General features: G+C 43.3%; 1 protein-coding gene across 4 annotated transcripts in view; it reads right to left on the minus strand.

The window, feature by feature from the left end:
* The window catches only part of YAP1 (Yes1 associated transcriptional regulator), a 182,273-nt gene that overhangs the window by 83,090 nt on the left and 81,818 nt on the right, over window positions 1–17,365 (minus strand). For 2 of the 4 annotated variants that reach the window (XM_086935277.1, XM_086935279.1), the window contains exon 4: window positions 14,344–14,457. The exons of the other annotated variants lie outside the window; for them this stretch is intronic. In XM_086935277.1, the coding sequence (XP_086791403.1) occupies window positions 14,344–14,457 (114 nt within the window). The remainder of the gene's footprint in view (window positions 1–14,343; window positions 14,458–17,365) is intronic. 4 annotated transcript variants of the gene reach the window in all.

Raw genomic sequence — 17,365 nt, forward strand, 5'->3', positions numbered from 1 at the left:
GTGGAGACACCATCAAAAAAGACAGAATTAGACACTGCCTACATATAAGTGAAAAGCTTGTTAGGAAAAGCCCCGCAAGCTAAGCGAAGACCTTTCCCTGACTGCAGCAAGGTAAGAACATCTCAACAGACCAAAATAGATTGATATTGCCATGTAGAACTGTGTCGTTTATTAAGAACGGAGCACAGAAGAACAACAGTGCACCGTCGGAAGGATGAAAAGACTGGCCCTTTCCCTATAACGGAAAAGGGAGACCAGGGCCCGAGTCAATAGAAAAGACGGAAGGAAGGGAAGGTAACTGGAGAGGAAAACGAATTTCCTTGTGCCGTATTACAGGAAAGAAGCCCCTCAGCAGAGGTTAACTGTATATGGAGACACTCAGAGGGGAGCCACAAACTAAACTCCTGTGAGAGCTAACCCAATGGCAACTGAAGAGGCCAGTGGAGAACACCACTCTGTAAGGTTCTCACAGAACGGGGAGGCTGGTTGGGCGTTAAGGAATCTGAGGCTAGACTACGGCTCTACCAGATACATCATTACCGAAGGTAAGTAACTCTTACATCTGATAGAGACATCTAGCTGCAGATTCCTTAACATAGAATAGATACAACAGCCATACCCCAAAGGGGAGGTGGGTCTGCAACAGAACAGAAAGCGGCAAGCATCCGATCCGGCAACAGAGTGAAGGATAAAGGAGGAAAGCTATGGTGGAACAGCCAGACAGCAACCCAAGCAGCTCGAAGAGCAGAAATAACAGGATAGTAGATATCCTAAAAACGACAGAATGGTGCTACACCATAACTGTATAAAAATGACAGGCAGAACAGCATGCGCCCTATACCAGAGCCAAGAAAGAGAAAGGAAGAAGGACCACTCTCTGCTTAATGGCGCACAAAGAGAACACAGAACCAAGCTCGAAAGGAACCTGAAGAGATCTAACCAAAGCCTAACAGCCTAGCCTAGAAAAGGAAGGCTGAATGAGGCGGAGTCAAGAGCCCAAAGGCAAGAGCTAGAACCTGAGCAATGCGATGGGAATAGCCGGCAGGACAGGAAACACGCCAAGTGCACACCGAATCCCAAAATGGGGAAAATAGGGGTAATAGCATCAATTTTAATCCCACTGAAACAGATCGAAACATGCAGCAGGCAAACCTCCATAGAGACCTGAAAGTGGCTTACACAAGAAGCATAAGAGTGCCCGACTGGGCAAGCCAATTGGGAAACAACCCACAATATAGACTGCAGGCAGTCAGTAGTTAGGGACAACTGCCATCAGAAGAGCTGCCCCGCAGGCATAGCTTTAACAATAGTAGGTGATAATTAGGAAAAAGAGCATATCCAAAGGAAGTGTCCAAAAACACAGAGGTAACGAATGGTGGGAAGAGTTTCAGAATTCGAGACCAACACTCCCGAAAGACACGTACAGCGTCGAACACTAAAAAGGAGAGCATATGTCAAATGGAGAAATCACCCTATTAGCGGAAGCAAGGAGGAACCTATGGGCAACTTGCAACAACTCAGAAAGCCCCCCCACACACACATGGAGATATTGGCCCAGACCTCGCAGCCCCAAAAAGAGGTGGCGATGTAGGAAGAGGAATACCAAGGCAGCCGGCATGTATACATAAATGTATAAACATATAATTATGTAGAGACAGAACTAGCCAGGTGCATGTCCATACCGGATCAAACCTAGTACAGTAAGGGCAGGTAGGAACCGTTTTTGAAGAGGAGACAATGAAACCTCCCAAGGAAGTGGATGCCCATGGCGTAAGCGGATGGCACCAGGGAAAAACAAAGAACACCGTACAACGGACCACCAAGCGATGCATGGAGTCCAAAGGATCTCCAGGCCCAGGTGAGATAAGCAAAGCTATATAATAGCATACAAGTACCCCACATGGGGTATGCATTCCCCAAACAACGGGGAACACCTCTTAGGGCAATGAGCCAAGTCAAAAGGGAGCAGTAACGAACAGCCGTATGACATTACCGAGCTGAGCCACCGGCTCAATACCACAGTCCGAGGACCAGACACGGCCACCCTTAGGAAAATAGCCACAGCAGGCCAACAGGCAGCTCAAAGCAACAACGCATACAAGGGATGCCAATAAAAGGGTAATCACCCTTGACCACAGAAAAAAAGAATAAGCAAGGCGTTCTGCCCATGTTAAACACCACGGAAGACAGGCCTAAGAAGACCTAAGTGGGAGGACAAAAGCCCGCAATGAGCGGGTTATCCGCCGATTCGGCGTGAGCATCAAACAGCAAAACCCATTCAAAGGGTAAGTCAACCAGTCGCTCCCGGATATTTTCAGGGAAGACGTAACCTCACAACCAAGCGTGTTATGTTATGTTATGTTATAACCAATTTGTAAAGCGCACTTTGACCAAGGTTTCATGGCGCTGTTGAGACTGTACTTAGTAGTCTGTTCTGAGATGATAGCAGTGGGAGTAAATTACTCCTGTGCCTGTGTAAACAGCCATGTCTTAAGCTGCTTTCTGAATTGGAGCAAGTGAGGACAGGAACAGATCTCCCCTGGGAGTGAGTTCCAGAGTTGTGGCGCCAGGTAGCCAAAACGGCTTCCACCGTGCCGTTTGCGTTTAAACTTTGTGCTTACCAGCAGGTTTTGATGTTTAGAGCGGAGGTCACGGGATGGAATGTATCTCACAATCAGGCTGTTGATAAACATTGGACTGTAACAGTTTAGGGACTTGAATGTGAGACAGGCGGTTTTGAAGGTGGCCCGTTGGAGCAGTGGGAGCCAGTGTAGCTTTTTTATCAGCGGTCTGGCCGATTGCCACTTAGGTTGTTGATATATCAGTCGTGCCGCCTGGTTCTGCACAAGCTGGAGTCTCTTGATCTGATAGGAGGGAAGGCCTAGATAGATTGAATTTGCATAGTCTAAGTGCGACAGGACTAGGCCAATCACAGCTTGTATCAGTGCTGCCTGGGTGAGCAAGTGATGTATCTTCTGGATTTTACGTAGTTGAAAGAAACATTTAGAGACAACTGTTCCCACCTGGGTGTTAAGGGACAGGTCTCCGTGGATAGTCACCCCTAAGCTTTTTACAGAGGAGGAGGGTTTAGGGAAAAGGCCCCAATTCGGCCGGCCAATAATGAGGGCCCCAGGAGATGTGGCTGTCTCCTATCAGCAGTACCTCCGTCTTTCCAGGGTTTAGCTTCAAATGGTTGTAATCCATCTAATGACGGATGAACACCATGGTGTCCTGAAAGTTGGTAATAGATTCGGTAGAATTGTCTATTGTGAAGGAGAGCTGCAGATCATCTGCGTAGTTGAATGTTTTTACTTTCCTCTGTTTTAAGGCTTTGATCAGGGGAGTAGATAGATGTTGAACAGATGAGGGGACAATGAAGAACCCTGGGGAACCCCACATGTGGAATTTAACTCAGAAGCTGTGAAGTTAGCCAGGCGAACCGCCTGTGAGCGATCTTCCAGAAATGAGGTAACCCATCTCAAGGCTCTGCCCTGCAGGCCTGCCCGTCTGACACGGTCGGCCAGGATCTTGTGGTCCACCGTGTCGAACGCGGCGGACAGATCTAAGAGGACTAAGGCCTGAGGGGTTCCAATGTCAGCCTCCCTTCGGAGCTCATCCAGCACTGCCAAGATAAAAGTCTCAGTTGAATGACCTGGACGGAAGCCGGCTTGATGGGGATCCAAGTGTCCAGACTCTTCTATGAAGGTGGACATGGATTTAGCAACATGTGCCTCCAAGACCTTGGCTAAGAAAGGGAGCAGGGAGATGGGGCGATAATTAGATGGATCAGCTGAAGCGACACCAACCTTTTTAATCAAAGGGACCACTGTAGCGTCCTTGAATGATTTGGGGACGCGACCTTGGGTGAATGATGAATTTAATAAGGATAGGGCGGGTTGGGGGATGGTGGAGAAAACTTCCCTCAATATATGTGGGGGACAGCAGTCTCTAGGAGAACCCGATTTGACTTTAGACATCAAGGAGATAAGTGATTCATGATTGAGCGTTGGAAAACTATCCAGGGTATGATTATTCATGAAAGAATCAGATGGGATCACGGCTAGTGGAGAGCATACAATACTAGCTTTAATTGTAGTGATCTTTTCTATGAAGAACGTATTCAATTTATCACATAATTCCTGTGAGGGAGTAGGTTTAGACATCACTCTGTCAGGGTTGGATAGTTCATCCACAATTGAGAAAATCTCTCTTGATTTATTTGTGGACGTTAAGATCTTGGAGGAGAAGTAGTCTATCTTAGCTGCTTTGATTGCTGTATTATATTTTGCCTGCTCTAATTTATAGAGGAGCTTGTCTCCAGGGTCATAGCGAGCTCTCCATCTCCTTTCCTTTTGACGGAGTAGTAGTTTCATCTCCTTTAGTTTGGGGGAGAACCATTTATGGGCGTCTGCCTTCCGGTTGATCTTTATTTTTTGAGAGGGGCAAAGTGGTCACTTGCTGTTTTTAACCAGCCAGAGATCTGAGTGTCAGATAAGTCCACGTTCTGGTCCGGATTAGGTATAGAACCGGCCAGAAAGTTTTTGAATTCAGATAGATCAATGGATTTCCAGCATCTAACCGACCCATCCTCGACGAGGGGGGAATTAGCCCTGATAGCCAGAGTGAGATGGAATGTTACTAGACAATGATCGGACCATATACACGGGGCTACCTTTAATGCGGAGATAATCGGGGTTGTCGTCCAGACATGGTCCAGTATGTGGCCTTTATTGTGAGTAGGTGTAGAAATGTGTTGTCTAAGGTTGAAATTAGATAAAAGATTAGTGAATTCAAGGGAGTGGGGACCGCCGGCTTGGTCACCATACCAGTAGTTGAAATCGCCGATAAGCAGAATATTGGCGTATTTGATTGCTAGATTAGCTATCTGTTCACTCAGGGTGATGGGGAAAAGTGGCATGATCTGAGGGGGTCTATATACGACTACGCAGATCAAGGATGTGTGATCTGAGTCAAGTTTGATCACTAAGTTATCTGCAGCGGCTAGATTGAGGGAGTCAATCGATGTAAATTGGTGTTGGCGACGAATAATAGCGGCCACTCCTCCTCCAGCTTTTCCTGCTGGGCGGTCGGTGTGGAGAATGTAATAGTCTGTGGGGATAGCGGCTAGTATGTCAGGAGCAGAATCCGGGGTTATCCATGTTTCCGTGAGAAACAGTATATCAGGTAAGTCAGAGGAGAGTAGAGTGAAAATCTCCAGTTGGTGTTTAATTAAGGAGCGAGTATTTAAATAGGACACACAAAGGTTCAAATGGTTATGGCGTGACGCCTTAAGGCAACAGAACTCGCCATAGCTCGGCCCAAAGAATCTGCAGTATCTAAGGCTGAGCGGACTGTCAATTCGGCAAGGTCGCGACCATACCGGAGGAGGTGAAGGAGATCAACGCGAGCACCTTCAGAGGTGGCAGAAAGCAAGGACTCTGCAGAGTCCCACAGGATAGAGGTAGCCTGAGCCAAAACACACACTGTATTTAGGGACCATAGGGCTGCACTAGTGGATGTGAAGATGTTCCCAACCCATGACTCAAGCCATCTGGACTCCCTAGAGGGAGGAAGCGTTAGAGGGGGCAGGGAAGGAAAGGCAGTCTGCAACACAACCCCTGCGCATCAGGGTGCACAAGAAGACAAACAAGATCATGTGGGGCTGGTGTTGGCGGTACAAAACTGAACGAACCATCGGGTCACCTGAAGCTGGCCTGACCCAAGTACCCAAAAGGGCATCATAAAGGGAAGCCTCAAAGGGCAGAAGCGACTCATCATTCCTGGACCCACGATGAAGGACCTCAAGCAAGGGGTCCACAGACAAAGGGGCAGAAGGGGGTTGCATGTTTAAAATTTGGGTGGCCAATGAGACCACTCAAAAAAGTTGCACCAGCCTCGTTAGCCCTCAGAGGAGGAGACAACAGCTCATCAGTGGGGGAGGGTTGCAAGCTGACCCTCCCAAGACACTGAGGGTGCGACCAATGCCCCACGGAAGGGAGCCCCATTGAAGAATGAGGATCCTGATGGGGCTCCTGGGGAGGTGAAGAGCCTGCCGGATCCGGGAGCTCCTGAGGAGGATCCACAAATTCCAAAGGGGGCACTGGCAACAAAACCTCCGGCGTCAACACGGTGCAAAAACGACGTGAACCAGGGCCGATCGTGCCTCGTCAGTTGCCGACTCGTCTGCATCCAGTGTTGAGTCAGCACCAAAACTACGACAAGCTCCCCCTCCGAAGAAGGTGCCGGAGCCAGAGAGGCATGCCTCCGGCGCTGCACCGTCGCCTACTCTGCCTCAACCAGGACAGGCTCCAGCTCAAGAAGCTGAGGCGGAGCTGGGGAGGCGAGTTTACGGCACTTTAACGGCGCAGACCCCAGCTACGGACAGTCTGCTGCCTGCCCAGAATCCCGGGGTGTGCTCAAGGCAGGGCTAAGAGCACCGGCAACCACCTGCGACGCCACAGGGAGCACAGCGGGGCTATGCGGCGCGATAGAGGCGCCGTGGGTCGTAGAAGGGGACCCAGTTGGGCAGCACCCTGACGACTCCATGTGGACCGTAGAGTGGGACCCCAAACAGGTCACACCCTAATGACACCACATCTCCGACTTTCCTGGGGGCAAAGGCTCAATTGGCGCCTGGGGCGAACCCATAGGCGAGTCCGTCGGGGTTCCCACAAGAAGCGGAGGCCTCGAGGACACCCAGAAACGGGAGAGGACCTAAGGGGGGCCTGCAAAGCAGCAGCATATGCCTCCATTTGGGCCAAAGTCGCCCCCACACCCAGAAAGGCCGGATAGAGGGGGGCGACTGTCGGGAGCGCTTGTCCGGAATGTTCCGGGAACCAGTGACCCTGACAACAGAAGAAAGGGAGGTCGAAGACCTTGGCGACAAGCGTCTCCACTTCGCAAGTGCCGAACGACGGCCCCGGACCCCAGAGGGCGATCGACGGCGGAAACGGACAGTAGAGGGACCTGCTGGCGATGAAGAGGCCGGAGGACGAGACGACTCCAACCGGGACAGCCGTACCAAGAGAACTTTCATATGGCGCTCCAGCCGAGACTTCGGCTTCAGGTGTTGGCAGGCTTAGCAGTCCATGGAGGGGGGTTATAGCGATCTGTGTAGGACGAAAAGATTGTCTGTGTCTTATAGGCTAATTTGGTGCATCATCTGACTCTATTCCATATTAGTTTAGCTGTGTGTTTAATTAGCAGAATGTGAAGTTCAGTAAGCCATAACTCAAGTGGGTCTGATTTTGTGGGTTGAAATAGATGCTGCCAATTTTCTGGTATATTATGGAAGTTGAAGAAATAGCTTTAGTTGTTGGTTGATTTGTATCTAGTTATTAGCAAGAGATTTTGTATTGTTACCTTGCTATGGGTAACGCTTGAAGAGCGCATTGTATAGATTTTTGCATTTTTTTCTCTTGCTGTTATTTTCCAAGTTGAAACCTAGTTATAGGCTACAGGAGGGTAATGGGGGTGCCTTGTTCATATAGCTGCCCGGTATTTCGGATACAGTCATCCATCCAAAGCTTCCTTAACCCCTTCGATGCTCATGACTAGCTCAGCTCGTCATGAGGTACACCTCTCGTGTGCTCATGCCGAGCTGAGCTCGTCATGTAAAAGGGGATTCTGTAAATATCAGCACAGGAGGGGGATCTGCTTAGCACCCAAGGTGTTATTGGTTTGATTTTGTAGGGCGTAAGATGGTGTCAAACTAAAGTGTTAGGCAGGTATTTAGTGAGTCTTTGATGATTTTTGTTGTGTGATCATTTTCTTTGTTTCTAAATGGACAGTCTTACACTGAAAGGGGAACAAAGAAATTGAGTATTGCTACATAAGTACTACAATTTGGTAATGTAACACCCCCACCTCTCCAGGGTGATTTTATAATTCAAACTTGTTTTGTGAGATGTTCGGTTTCTACCCTTACGGAGAAAGGAACAGTGTAAATTACTCATCTCCTTTAATCAATAGGGAGGATGGGTGGCTGGGCTTTTAAATGGATGGAAGGGGGACAAATTCAGGGTGTAGACAATGATCGGAGTAAGGATCATCTTTATTGCGCCAGGGCAGCCCTCCAAGAGAGGAGAGGAGCCCGGCTAGAGGTTTTCTTTTTTTGTAATTTCTTCTAGAAATTTCTCTGGGTTAAGGTTAGAGCAGGAATTTCCGGGACGGGGACCATTTGCAATTACTGAATACATTTTTAAGAAACCCCTTGGAAATACTTTCAGTTTTGTCTTGGTTCAGTCTGTACGGACAAAAAGGTATACATTTCTAGCTTATTTAGGAGGTCTGAGATTGAGTGTTGTGGGCGGAGCAGGAATACAATAACTGTGTTAGTTGAGCATTTGTATTCGCTGGACTTTGATGCTTCCTATGAACGTATTGCTTCCGATTCCTTCTAGTAATGACTCAAATGCTAAAATTATGAGTAAGGAAAGGGGCAAACTTGACTAGTAACTCCAGTAAGGTGGAAACTTATAGCGCTCCACACTGGTAAGAACTGATGCTTGGGGGTTAGCATAAAGGACTTTAAAAGAGTTCATGAATATTTTGGGGAGGTCTTGCCACTTAAGAGCTTTAACTTTTTAGCATCTGGTGCAACTGCCCACCAAGCATTGTGTGCATCGGTTTCCGCTTGGAAGATAATGGTGGTAAGTAAATAGTATTGGATACAAAGGCCTGCTTTGAGCAATACTTGATGGTTTAGGGTGGACCAAGGGTGAGATCTTTGGACCTAGTTGTGCGGTTAGTGCTTAGGCTAGGATTTTGCAGACTGTATTAACTAGATGGGACAGTATTTTTTTGTACTTTGTGGATCTTTCCTCTTTTTGTGGATTAATATCATTGCAGCTTCCGGAAATCTTTAGAATGTTTGAGAAGTATTAAGAGTTTCTGGCTTAGTGTTTCAGTGAGTAGTTGTGAGAAGCTGGTGAGGTCCAAGAGTTTTATTTCTATTGAGGCTACGTGCGCTTTACAGTATTTCTTCTTAAGTGAAATTAGCTTCTAAGGTTGAGAGGTACAACCATTTCCAGTTTAGGTAAAAGGCTTGTGTAGAGTGAGCAAGTCAGAGAAAAATGGTAAATGGGTTAGATCACTATTGTAATTGGCAACATCACATACACTGAGATCAGTATTTATGCTCCAGCTGACAGTAGTGCTCCGTTATAGAAACTAAATTAACAAGTCATTTGAGACACTCACCCACTAATAAAACTTGGTACCTCTAAGAAACTGCAATAAATACCTCAATATCATCATGGACAGAAAACACTCTGCAAGAAACGTTCCCAGCAAATTCTCAAACACTTTCAGAAAGTTAGAGGGTGAACATCTAGCTAATGATGGGCATGCTGCCAATCCTGCCAAATAAGAATTCACATTCTTCTCTAATCCACACAACTCACAGGAGAACTCACCACTGGTTTCCTTTCAGCCTCTTCTCAAAACCATAACTGTAACATACATTGGTATGACCATGTGCCGGTCTTAAATGACCTGAATCTCATATGCTATCTGAAAACCTTCGTAGAAGAATTCTTCGGCAATAAATACTAAGACAAGACAATAATAAGATGAAAGATCATGAAACCAGAAGAAAAAGAAATAATACTAAAGAATCGACAAGCAGACTTCAGAAGATCAAGATCTTAAATGTGTAAATAAAGTTTAACAAAAGAAGCACCTATGGTGCAAATCACATCCTACTTAGAATTAAATTCAGGCATGATCCAGGAGGAACTCTTGCTAGCTATGTTAGAGCCAAAAACAGAAAGATACAAAATAATACCAATTAAGAACAAAAAAGGGCTACTCAAACGTAAATAAACTAAAATTTGAAAGATTGTCAAATGTATTTTTTGTCAAACATGATTTTTAATAATGGCTAACATCTGCAACATACTTGTCCAGAGTTGGCAATTATTGAAAAAAGCATGGGAACCACCTACGGGGGTGTCTGAGCCTGCAGCTTTTTCTACTGAAAGCAGCACATAACAAGGTTTCTGATACTGTAGATTACTGGGACAAGCAATCTTTAGACATAGAGGCAAATCTGATTTGCTTTGGTCTCTTTTCTCAGCTGCTTGGGAGCCAGCAATTTAATTTAGATACAACATGCACCTAAAATCACTGATTTCGAGGAAATGTCACAGCCACTACCTTCCATCCTCAATTGCAAAGTCTCGAATCAATGCCCAAGTGACGAGTAAGATATAGTATTACATTAGTATATTAATTTGACTCCCTCGATACACCTTTTACCTTGACATAGTTATCATTTAGCTACTAGAGCACTTTACAGCCTGCCCTGCAACTAACTGCATTGCCCAGGTGCCAAACAGGATAGCTGCCCACCAAATATAGGCATCCCTAGAAATTACTTGCTCATCTGCAAAGCCACTCATCGCACAAGCAATACGTATAAATACATTCATTTATCTACTTGTGTGGGGCTTTCTTGGTGTGCATTAAGCTTCACAAAGTTCCTTTCATTTACCAAGGCCACTAATTAGAAATATCCTTACCATCCAAACCAGAATGCCATATGACCCTAATATATTTAAATTGTTAATCACAGCTCATCTTATGGAAACATTTTTGTTTGGTGCGACCTGGACTGAACAGAAACTCGCAATGTTTTTCAAACGGAACAGCCTAGGAAATAAATGGAAGGCTAACTCTAGTTGCCCCCCCCCCCAATCCCCCAAGGATCCCCTACAAAAACAGTAGAGCAGAAATACCCATACTGTACTTAAACTAGCAAGAGCCGATACAATATACTGAAAACCTGCCTCTAAAAAGGGATTTCATGACTTCTTGTTTACAGGGTAATGCAAAAGTAAGTATCTCTGATTTTCATATGTCCAATACCTAAATGCAGCACTTTTGTTTCACTATTAAGTTCCTCAGTAATGTTCCAACGTGAGACAGGATAAGCACAAAACATGGTTTTATGGAAGAGCCTTTATTGTTGAATGGAAAATGTTACTATGCTATACCTGTTTGCAGCATATAGTGCTGTAGCTTCACATGCTTTGGAACAATCCTGCCATCAACTCTTGAGTGCAGACTTTGGTAGTTGTTTTTTCAACAAACTACATGTTTTGGTTTACAAGTGACTCATGATCCTGCCCCAAAACCCACAGTGCCCCACCGCAGTTTTTTCCACCACTGGGTTCGGACAACCTTTTGAGCTACAGGACTGCCGAGTTCCAAAAGACCAAACCTTCATATCACTCACACCACACTACATTCAGGTGAGGGCATTAGGATCAATTCCCCAAACCATTTTACAAGCCTGTCTGTACTAAGGAGGGTAACGATGCATGGCGTGATCAGATTGTGGACCCTCAGGAGGACCCACCCTATGCATGGTAATCCATCATATTTGGTAGGGCTCAGTCTTCTAAAGGGCATAAGATTATTACAAAGTTAAACGGACTGCGATTGAGCCGGAGGATTGTCCGATGGAGGTTGTTTCAAAGACAGAACTACAAGGTGTGTGCAAAGCATGTGATATACAGGTTCAAATGATACAAACATATTTTAATCCTGATAACAGTAGGCAATATTTTACATATGTGAATTTGATCTCATGCAGGATTGTAAGGGGGGCAAGGGGTTTACTAACGCTACACGTGCAAGCACAGAGGCATACACTTTGAAGTGAGTGTGTACCAAACATTTGTAGTGGTGACGTGCAAGTTCCAGCAAAACTCTTCCTGTTATTGAATACCCAAATTGAGTGTGGGTGGACCACACTATGGTGTTTGGACCTTCCATTTCCCAATGCAATAGCAATAAGATGGACTAAGTGCATCCTTCCATTTGAATAAACCAAAATGAATTCCATTCGCTATTTATTCTTTTATTTTTCAAATTAATTCTTCATTAATCCAGCATTATTCACATGTACCACTAAAAAAACACCCATGACCTCATAAGACAGAAGTGAGGATTTTTGTGGCACTTACCTACAGTTTATGGCAAATGCACAAGGGACTATCATTGTTAGTTTCCCATTTCTCTTTACTTATCTCCCCCTGGCTTTTTTCCTTTTCTCTTTTTCTTCTCTATACTTTTGTCAAGAGCTGCCTGCCAGCATCATTTAACAGGACTAGCCTTTTATATAAGGTAGCTTTATGCATGGACTCCGATAGCACTTCTATTATATCTTTCGCACTTATGATGGATTTATTCTTTGACCCAACGACCGAAAGACAGCCAAACGTCACAGGTGTTCCTTTAAGTCTCACTCCTGAGGAGATCGTCTTAACGGATCACAGGGCTCGAATCAATTATTTTTACTTATTCTTTCTTGTTTTCTGCTGCCTTAAGAAAGCCCTAAGCTTATGAGCCACAGGGGGTGAAACACGTGTTGGGTATCAGTGCACATGTTATTCATAGGTATGCATCAATATAGCTGGATTCATAAAAATAATTAAAAATAAAAGAACAAATGACAAATAATGAACGGAATTCATTTTGGTGTATTCAACTGGGAGGACGCACTTAATGCACCGCTTACTGTGTAGTAAATATTCACTAACGTTCACATAAGGTACTTTTCACCTAACAATCAGAACTCACAGCTTAAGAAAAACAGTGACTGTCAAAACATTCACAAAAACAAGTCTACCTCATACGAAATAAATTGGGGCAAACAGGGAAATTACTTCTTTCAATATCAAGGTGGTCTACAAATTAAAGAGTAACTTATTAGCATTCCTCACCATATAATTCATATCCCCGTACTCATTTTAAACCATGCATGTCCTAGTCAAAAGCTTGCAACAATGGAGCAGAGATTAACTCAACAGAAATGGTTATGAAATGCCGCCTTTGCTAGTTTCAATCTTCGATGGTGATTTGTCAAAAACTCACAACAGGACATTGTTTCTGCTTTAGAACACGGACACAAATTGGTATTCAAATACTCTAGAAAAAGTTGTATATATGTATGGTGCTAATAACAGTGTTTGTCTATACTGTAAAGACACGGTGAAGTGGCAAATCAAACCAGGAGAAGTTGGTACAATTCTCATTCCAGCAGCACCACTAAACTCTGGACCACACATAAGCACAAAGTTCACTAACAATCTTCATCCATCTCGGGCAAGTAGTAACTGAAACATCCAACTATGTTGCATGTAGATGAAATGCAAGCAGAATATATCTTAAGATTTAGACCAATTGCTCTTCTCCCTGTAAGAGGAAACTATCGTTTATACAGGGTATACACCACAAAGAGCAAATGTGGTAGTGATTATACTATAAGAAAAATGAGGCGATCACTGAAATTTTCAGTCTTCAAAGTGGGAAAACACTCTTCAGCAAGATGAAACTTTTTTTGAGAAATACACCTCAGGCTTTCACTATGTATATTGGTGTTGTAAATCAGTTTACAATCCTCATACGATGAGCAGAAGAAAAGTGAACTTAAGTGGAAAGAAGCAAAGGGGGCACATACACATGTCCAGGCCTAACAATTTTTGGTAATCCAAATCTAAAGTCTACTGTCACTTCTCATGGCTTAAAAATGTAAATGTTAAATTTGTGCTAAAGCATTATGAATTCCATGACAGAAACGTATGAGCATAGTCCCTGCTCATGAAGAAACAAACTAGTTTGACTTTTAGAGGCAAACCGCAATAGTGCCAAAGCGATGGTGAAATACTCTACAATTTAGAAGGGATGTGCTACTGAAGTCAGAATTTTAGAGAGTAATTTATTACTAACACAAATAATTTTTATTGACTACTACAAAAGTCTGCAACTGTGCTTCCTTTGCATTTCTGCAAGGAGTGCATCAAAATGCAGTAAAGATAGCACTCTTGGTAACTTGAGGACGTCCTTGAAAAAAAGATGAATCGTTCCATTTTTACGATGGTCTATTTAGATTCCTAGTTTGTCTCAGCAATAATAAGTATCTATATTATCATTAAATTAGGTTTCATATTTGCTATACATCAAGAAGTATGTGGTAACATTATTGAAGCTCATTGTCAAGATTAAATCTGGAAAATGTTGGTATAAACAAAATTATTGTTTTGGTAGAGATGTATCATCTGTTTAAAAAAACTTTTTGAGCAAATACAAATTTGTCTTAGTTTAAGGCTAAGATTATAATGTATGCATGTTTATTAAGCTGGGTGGCGCTTAACAATGTACCTGATTGAGTTGTCCTTCTGTTAACCAAATTCTTATTAACAAATAATGTAAATCAAAAACTAGTTTTAGACACTGGAGCCAAAGACTTCATGATAATCTATTATTCTATATGCACAGAAAAACACACACAAATTTATAAGGAAGGAAACCAAAACTAGATAGATGAACATTTACCAAAGCGTGGGTCTAGTCTTGGATCTAGCCAAGAGGTGGATTTGTTCTTATGATTAATGTAGTAAATCTCTCCATCCTGGGTCATAGCTTGCTCCCATCCATCAGGCAGGGGGCCTGCAATATGAAAGTAATTAAATCCAGTTAGGTTCTTGTATGCGCCACATAAAAATAAAAAAAGGATAAGGATCTAAAAGGCTGAACTAATGGAACATTCACTTGAAGACGCCATACAGTTTAACTGATTTGATCAATTTTAATCATGTTAAAAACAGGTCACCAGAAAAGAAAGAAAGTAAGTTAAAAGGGAAAAGGAGCGAGTACAGAGTTGCCCATCACCACACTAATTACAGCTACACTACTTAGAATAAAAGTTAAATAAGGACTTTAAAAAAAACACACTGTCTGCAAAGGTGTCATTACGAATGGATATTACAATAACTAACAACTCTAAGAAAGAAAACATGTAGTGATGCCTTATCAATACTTATGAGATGGAGAAGATGTAGAAAAACAATGTTTCACTTTAATAGCTCAATAGTATCTAAACAAGATCAAAATATGTTACTTAGGGACTTGAGTGTTTCACAAACTAAAGACTTTCAAAACGGCAGATCAAATGTTAGGGTTAATGTTTAGGCTCATCGACTCTGACAGTACTCTTATTAAATGAAAAAGCCATCCAAATAAATTCTGGAAAGCAAGCTCATCAAGCAGGTGAGTCGTTAACATGGCTGCCAAGTCTTCAGGATAGGTGCCATCAATGAGACTTGTGAACAAAGAAGGAAGATACAGAAAGTTGGATGAATCACAATTGGTTCTAGTCTGTCGAAATTCAGGCTACCAATCAATCAGCTACAGTTGATTATAACACTGGCCAATCGGTTAGGTTCGTTGGAAGTTTAAAAAATCTAGTTGAATGCGACTTTCTGTGAAATCCTTTCCCCAAACCTAGGTTTCAAAATTCAGAGGTAGATGCAAATCTGTACAATCTACAAGTCATGCAAGTTTAAACAACTAAAAGGAAACCTGCTCAGATTTGAAGGATTTTTATAGTATGCTGCCAATGTATGTGTTTTACCCAAGTCCCTCCTTCCTTACCATGACATAATCGGGAATAGTAAACACACTCAACTCACCTTCATTTGACACAAGTCACGCTCACTTTTATCAGATTTATAAAAAATAAATCGCATCTTCCATGAGATAACTTTCCTCCATCAAGATTTCCTCCAATAGCTCATTTCAATTCAGCTCAATGGCATTAGCCTCGAATACCATCAGACCTTACCTTCCCTGGACAACTTAAAAGGTTGAACAATTTGTCACTCATTCCACTTCACCCAACATTTGGACCTTTGTAAAACTGGGTAGGATACAGTTCCGCAATAAAGTATGCAAAATAGAATGGATTTTTAAGAGTGAACACAAAAACATAAATCCATTTCCTATGCCACATTCTATTTTCTCAGCATTCTGTTTTTTTTCTCACCCCAATTAATTCTTTTCTTGTCAACCTTTCATTTCCTCTCATCTTTTCCTTTCCTTCCATTCTCATCTTTTACCTCTACTCTCTTCCCATTCCTCTTTATTTTACTCTTGTCCAGGTCCTCCATTCCAACCAACCTTCATATGCTATAACAGGAGGCTCCTATAACTTTTCTAGGCAAGAATACCACAGAAGAGGCCCTTGCCATTGCACAATGATACTATATAGCGAGTGCATTTTTAAAAAAGTCTAATCATAGGAGACATCTTAGAGGCAAGTGTCACTTGAAAATGTGTTTTTGTGTTTGATATCTTAGTAGCACAGGCACTGGAATTCAGACATTCAGCAACTGAGTAAGAATAGGGCACCGAAGGCACGAAAGTGATTTGCAGCCCTGTAACCTTCCTGCCTTTCTGGAAGACCATCCTTTAATTGCAAAATAACCTGCTTTTAAGGGTACATAAGGAAGCCTTAGAACGGAGAACGGTTGTCACATACTCTCTTGCACCTGCTTTACAGTAAGTATATCTGGACTTGCAAGTAAGCAAGCCGAGCCGGCAGCCAACCAAGGTACCCGACCAGCTAGTTAGGCTGGCTATTTGAGCCTGCGAAATGGCAAAATTCAGGTCTCCCAGCTTTCTGTACTTCCTGCTCGGTTTATAGCCCGGATCGTAGCATTACCACCCTGCAGGACCGTGTGTCCTGTATTTTTCATTTAACTATCACTGGGACATCCAAGAGAAAAGGGGTAGTGGTAAGGCACTCTAACCAGGACAATGGACATTTGGGCCACATGCTGCCAAACAGATCGGGTTTCTGATTGCCATTACCAGGATACAACACTGGCTGCTGCTATACCGGTCAGTAGCATCACAACACCAAGTCCAAGTATTATATATACTCCCAGCGGCAGAGAAAGATCGAAGGTGCCAGCTTAAGAAAGATGCATTATATCATTATAGAAACCATCCATTTCTACAACTAATTTTCAGAAGACGAGTCATTAGCTTCCTTCTACTGATGGGACATCACACTCAATCACTCGCATACATCCTTATAATCACAGAATCATAAACCCTATTAAAACAGCCACACACCAAACATTTTATATCATACACCTTTACTTGCACCTCATCATATGGTATTCTCACAACCAAAACCGACCATCGTGAATGCACACGAAACCAACATACACAAACCACATAATCCGATGCACCACTACATTCAGATAGATTATGACACTATAAAAGCACACCCCAATCTGACCGCCATATTCTCCCCAATACACCCTCACACTTGCTCGAGACATTTACCATCTCACTCACATGCCATCTCTTGTTCACCCACCGATCCATCCATGCACCCATCAATTTGTACATCCACACCTCTGCAAACAAAACCATTGATCCAATGACCCACCAATTGATTTTCCTGATGCTTCAAATGATCCTTTCAGAACTGGACACAGTGCATCAGAGGGGGCTGTTAGAAGTGGTAGCCATGCTTCAAGCAAGATATTGAAAACTAGATACACTT

The sequence above is a fragment of the Lissotriton vulgaris genome, chromosome 8 (assembly GCF_964263255.1).
Source record: "Lissotriton vulgaris chromosome 8, aLisVul1.2, whole genome shotgun sequence".
Classification (NCBI taxonomy): domain Eukaryota; kingdom Metazoa; phylum Chordata; class Amphibia; order Caudata; family Salamandridae; genus Lissotriton; species Lissotriton vulgaris.